The 6,072-nt window shown below is 31.3% G+C and overlaps 1 protein-coding gene across 1 annotated transcript; it reads right to left on the bottom strand.

The window, feature by feature from the left end:
* Positions 1 to 304: 304 nt before the first annotated feature.
* LOC145016560 (uncharacterized) lies at positions 305 to 4,760 on the bottom strand. The gene is made up of 6 exons (XM_078974837.1): positions 4,697 to 4,760; positions 4,405 to 4,535; positions 2,203 to 3,121; positions 2,020 to 2,095; positions 978 to 1,477; positions 305 to 747 (listed from the first exon to the last, which is right to left on the bottom strand). Exons 1-6 carry the CDS (start codon positions 4,758 to 4,760, stop codon positions 305 to 307), a joined length of 2,133 nt encoding a protein of 710 aa, XP_078830963.1.
* Between the last annotated feature and the right edge of the window lie 1,312 nt (positions 4,761 to 6,072).

Genomic DNA, 6,072 nt, shown 5'->3' with positions numbered 1-6,072 from the left:
AAAGAATTTTTAGATTTTTCCTTTTATTTTTCATTTTTAAATTATTTTTAAATTTGGTCTTACGGTTTCACAAAATTAGCGTGGTCTCAAATTAACCTGAACCTATATATATATATATATATATATATATATATATATATATATATATATATATATATATATATATATATATATATATATATATATATATTAAACCCGTGGAACTCCACGGTTTAAAATTTGAAATATAATTATACTTTTGATAGTGTAAATAAAAATATATCAAATTTTAGAAATAATGATGAATTATAATATTGTAATATAATTACCATGAATAAATCAAGTACAGTAAATTATTATACAATAATAGTGAAGCAATCCCACTTGAAGCAACATTTAAAACAATATGACCATCTTTTCTAATAGTTGCATATATTGTCTTCCATAAAAAAGTTTTACCAGTTCCACCATAACCATAAACAAAGAAGACACATCCTTTATTTTGTTTAACTACAGTCCTGATATCAAGGAAAATGTGACGTTGCTCATTTGTCAATGCAAGAAATATACAATCAAACTCAATCTTCATAACGGGAATGTCATAATCTAGCTCCGCGATGATAAGTTGATTGTTTGAAGAAGAAACATAATCAACATCCGGGATAGGCATGTTTTTATAATTTTTTAGACTCAAGTTGTTCCGAAGTAAAATTTGTTCTATCTCGAACAAATTTAAGTTCTTAAGTTTATCTTTATTGAGTGATAAGTCTGTAGGAGAAAGAGAAAATTAATTTGAAATATTATTAACAATATTTGTATTATAATTAAAATATTAATTAATGTATGTTTAAAAATAAATAATTGATAATTTAATAAATAATAATAATAAACTTTAATACCTGGAGACTTGAATCTCTGTCGTTGGTTATAAAGAATTCCATCTGCCAAATATTCTCATGTGTTTTCCTAAACAACCTCCGCTTTAGACATACTATTACACATCAACAATGTAGCAAATAAGAATTGTAGGTAAAAACCAGATCTATAATGATTCGCTTCTTTGATTGCATTGATGTATTCTTTGTCATCATCCAAGAGACCAAGAGCATAACAAGCATCTCTAAAAGAAGAATATTCTTCACCATTTACTGTGCGAATTTCTTCAAATGATTTGGGACCTTTCACCTTATTTAACAATATCCTTAAAAGATAAGCTTCACCTAGATTAGGTGAAACCGAATGAATTCTACTAATGCACTTTCCTACTTTCTGTGGCTTCCAAATCCTAGCATCACGTTGCCAAACAAACTTTGTAGGAAATTCAACATACATAAGTTTCCGTGCATCCGCATTAACTGCATTACACTCCATCCAAGTTGTGGACATTAAAGAAGCAACATAAGATTTGTCCAGAACATCGTCAATATCATCGTCTTCCCCATATATAATTTGTTGTTGACCAGGAAGATGAAAAGGTAGTCTAACCACAGAAGGATACCTGTAATGAACATCATATTTAAAATTCGCCAGGATGCTTCACATGCAGATAAATATCTACAATCGCAGTACTCATTTATTTCATCAACCGCATCATTAGTATCACACTCATAATTGCTTCATACAATGCCAACTATAGCTCTATCAGGTCCCTTGTTTATGTATTTAAATAAATACTTTATAGAAGAACTCTGATTACACCATTCAACATTAATACGTACTTGATATCTTTTCAATAGATATTTTTTGTAAGGGACAACATTTCTATTATCCAACTTCACACCCGATTTTTCAATAAAATGACCATCGTTTCTTCTCCTATATAATGGAAAATCATTCTGATCAACAGACGTATGGTTACAGAATTGCTTTGGAAAGTTTTTTGAGTACTTTTTGTCGACCATACAAGGACAATTGATATTTTCAGCTCCACACGGACCATGAATCATGAACTCATTCACAAGAGAATACAATTATGGGTCTTCATCTATGTTTGGTATCTCAGTGGAAATTATCGGATCGATAAATTCAACAGTGGGTAACTTGTAGTCAGAATGCATAAATAGACATATATGACTATGGGGCAAACCTCTTTTTTGAAAGTCAATTGTACAAACAACTGCATAATATTTTGCACAAAAATCAAATATGATTATACCGTAATGAAAAATATAATAAATATAGCATAAAATTTTATCAATTATGAAGAAACATTATTTCAAATACCTGCTTGAACTATGCCAAAAATGTGATTCTCCCTTAATTCTTTAATAAATGCATCAAGCTTGATCTTGAACAACCTATATAGTATATCAGGTCTGACCATGGGTTGAAGTGAAGTATCTTTAAAAAACCTTTTAACCTCTGGCCATTTGGGATTACATGTAAAGGTTATGAAGAAATCAGGATATCCAAACCATTTACATAACGACATGGAATCCAAATAGTTCTGCAGCATATAGCGCACACCACCAGTAAAAGATGAAGGTAATATCACACGATAGTTGACGTTGGAGATATCTGTAATTCCTTGAGCTTTTTGGTTACGTAAATTCTCATAAGACTTGCATCTAAGTACATGTTGTTGCCTACGTATGTAATACAATCTCTCACTTTCAATCATGGTATAAGCATCTACCAAAAATTGTTGAAACAACCTTTTTGAATTAAGAATAAGTGAGAACGAATGATCCATGTCTTGAATTCTAAAAGCGAAAATTTCTCTCATTGTACATTTTGCGCGCTTGTTGTTTGTTGTAGATGTAACACCTCTATGAAGAATATCAACGTTGTAACCATCATCTCCATATGGAAATAGTAGTGGATATTGGAAAGGAAGGTAAGAAGGATGCAATTCATTGATACGTTGTAGAAATCCCGATTTAGTTTCAACAACGATATCTCTATTTTCAACTGAATCAGAAATGTCACCTATAATTAAAGCGGCAACCTCAGAAGCAGTTGGTAGGTTATATGTCATTTCATCTTGATCTCTTCTGGCGATGATTTTTAACTTCATATCAACTTGAGGATACTTTTTAAAAGTATCTCTTACCATCCTATAAGAGTTAACCAAGACATTATTTGAATCTAACATCAACTTCAAATCTTCAATAATATCATTATCGATTGATGTTTTTCCCCACTATAAAAATTGAAAATATACATAATATTAGTACAAAAAAAGATCAAAATTAACTATGAATAAGAAGGTTGAAAATATACCCAAAATATCTCTGTCTATTTGAATTTTCGTTGTCCGTATCATAAATGTATAACTGAGAGAATTTTGGTTGCGGTCCATCTGGTGTAAAAGGTTTCCAATATTATGATAATTTTGACCACCACATGTGAAAATGTATGGAGGATTTCCTCTATTGATTGAAGAATCAAATTTACCACCCATCGATGTAAAAGAAAACATTGAATTGTAATGTCGAATGTTTTTCATAAAGTTTTTGCTTTTAGAATCCGTTCCTTGAAACATTGTTTCATAAGTTGGTGGTGCGTTCTTTAAATATGGAAGTTGAACATTGCCATAACCACAACATAATGAATAATATGTGTTTCCTCTTTCTTTTCCTCTAATAGATTCATTTTTCCATAATTTTGCATGAAATGTTTGACATATCACAATTTGATCACCATGATCCAAATATTATGTAATAAAATAAAGATGTATAAGTAAAATATTGAATTTCATAAGCAGTTATAATACAGTATTTAAGTTGTAAAAGGAAAAGAAAATGGGTATATATATGTATTACCTTTAGAAATACCAATTGTTTGGTTTTCAGTAATGACTTCATGCATATTTTCTACATCTGCGGTAAAGTCAATAAATGGAATAAGAGATAAAATTTTCAACTTCCTTTTAGATTTGTGACATCCTAGATTTAACTTGATTGACGATGAAAAATCAACTATTATAGATGCTTTTCTCGAGGTCATACCATTACAAAGTCCAGAGTAATGTCTATTATTTTGTAACGTTGAAGTTGTGTAGTTATTGAAACTACTATTGGCCGGGAAAAAAATAGTAAAATATTACCATTTGAAATGTTAGAAAGTGGTTGAAAGATAATTTTGAAACCCAAAATTATTACCATTTGAAATATTAGATAACGGAGTTCTAACATTTATATATGAAGAAGATGATTGTAGGGGTGTATTTGGTTTCCACAAGATTTATAGGAACGAGCATTTTCTTTTTCACGAACAATGTTTTTTGATTGATCTGTAAAAAACAAATTGTTAAAAAAAATTGAAGGCATGCATTATAAATTTAAATTAGCATGTAAATTTTATATTAGTACACTGAAATAATAAAAAATGATTATAATGTATGTATTTTTTTATATAGATATATGAATGGTGAAAATTAAAAAATAAAATAAGAAAATTACAAATATATGTGTGTGTTAAGACATGTGTTCCACATCGATTTTGAAAACTGGATTTTGTATTTTCCTTTTTCTTCGATCTCTTGTTATCCAAATATAATTTTCTCTGTCTCCTTTTCTCTTTTGCTTGCAAATAGTACATAAAATCATTTGTTCCTGTATGACGGATAAAAAGTATATGATATAACATGTATATGAGTGTAAATAATTGTGTTTTATATAAAATTGAATATAATAAATGATTGAAATTTGATTAAAATTAAAATTTTCATATTAATATATGATAAATAATAATAATAGTGAAGAAAGAAATGTACCTTTGTAACCGTTGTTAACAAATGTTGCAAATGATGAATCTTTCGTGGTCGATGAAGTAGGCATTTTTTTTTTGGTTTTTCTTATTATGTTAATAAATATTATTGTAATAATAATACATGTTATTGTTTGATTATGAAATTGATTCAGGAAGATAATATATTTATTCAAATATAGATTTACAATATATTTTGAAAATATGTAGAATTTATAAAACTTTGTAATTATATAATATGAAAATAATTTATGTGATATTTTTGTGTTATTAAAAGATATATTTAGAGCTTAAAAATGTGTAACAAAAATATAAAAAAATATATTAAAGAACAAACATACCGTTGTAAGCTGTATCTAGTGCATTTGTAGCTGTTGAATTTTGTCAGCTGGATGTAGTAGACAAATTAATATTATTTCTATTATCTTGTAACATCCCGGAATAGCAAGAGTAGGGTTGAAGGACTAAAAGTGTAAATTTTGAAGGGCAACTCGGCGAGTCCGTGGATGGACTCGGCGAGTAGGGTCGCGAGTTTGGTCGCGAGTCAAGTGGCCTACTCGGCGAGTCAAAAGAGAGACTCAGCGAGTAGGTGCTGAGTGGAGAAAACCCTAGATCCGGGGAATGAGCCCTATTTAAAGAACATTATATCCTCTCCCCAGCCTCTTTGATCCCCCTTGAAGTCCAGAAACCCTAGAAAGCGTGATTGTGGAAGATTAGAGTGCATTTGGAGCTTGGAGAGGTGTTTGTTGAAGAAATCTTGAAGGAGAAGAGGCTTGGATCAAAGGGATTTGCTTGGATTCGAGTTTTATTGCAGTTGGGACATTCTTTAGAGGTAAAATCTTGTTCTTGGGCTGTGTTCTTGTAGATTCTTCATTTTTGGGTTGTGTGGGAAACTTAGATTTGTGGCATCTTGAGTTTGAAGGATAGATCTGAGGTTGCTACCTCAGATCTGAGGTGGAGAAGGTCTTAAGAGCATTAAAGTCCCTGTTCTTGTGTTGTTGATGGAGCTATCTTGTCCCAAACCCCAAACCCTAGAGTGCAAAGGCCTAGATCTCTTTGGATTCACGTAAAGTTTGCCACTTTACGTGATGGATGGGTTGTAGGAGGCTAGATCTATGTTTTGGATCAATTGCATGGCCTGGAATGCTTCTGTATGGATTCAGACCGGTGGTACTTGGCGAGTCACAAGGGTGGACTTGACGAGTTGCTTGAAGATGAGCTGGAACTCGATGAGTAGGTTGAAGATAGCCTTAGACTCGGCGAGTCTTGTCGAAGAGTCCCAATATTTCCTGGTTGAGTCGAGAATCGGTGAGTCAAGGGGTGACTCGGTGAGTTGGGTGCGAGTAGACTCAGAGTTGTTGGACTCGGCGAGTTAGGTCGCGG

The sequence above is a fragment of the Lactuca saligna genome, chromosome 9 (genome assembly GCF_052625555.1).
Source record: "Lactuca saligna cultivar CGN05327 chromosome 9, ASM5262555v1, whole genome shotgun sequence".
Lineage (NCBI taxonomy): Eukaryota > Viridiplantae > Streptophyta > Magnoliopsida > Asterales > Asteraceae > Lactuca > Lactuca saligna.
Note: the sequence above shows the minus strand (reverse complement) of the source record. Positions and strands in the feature narration are given on the sequence as shown.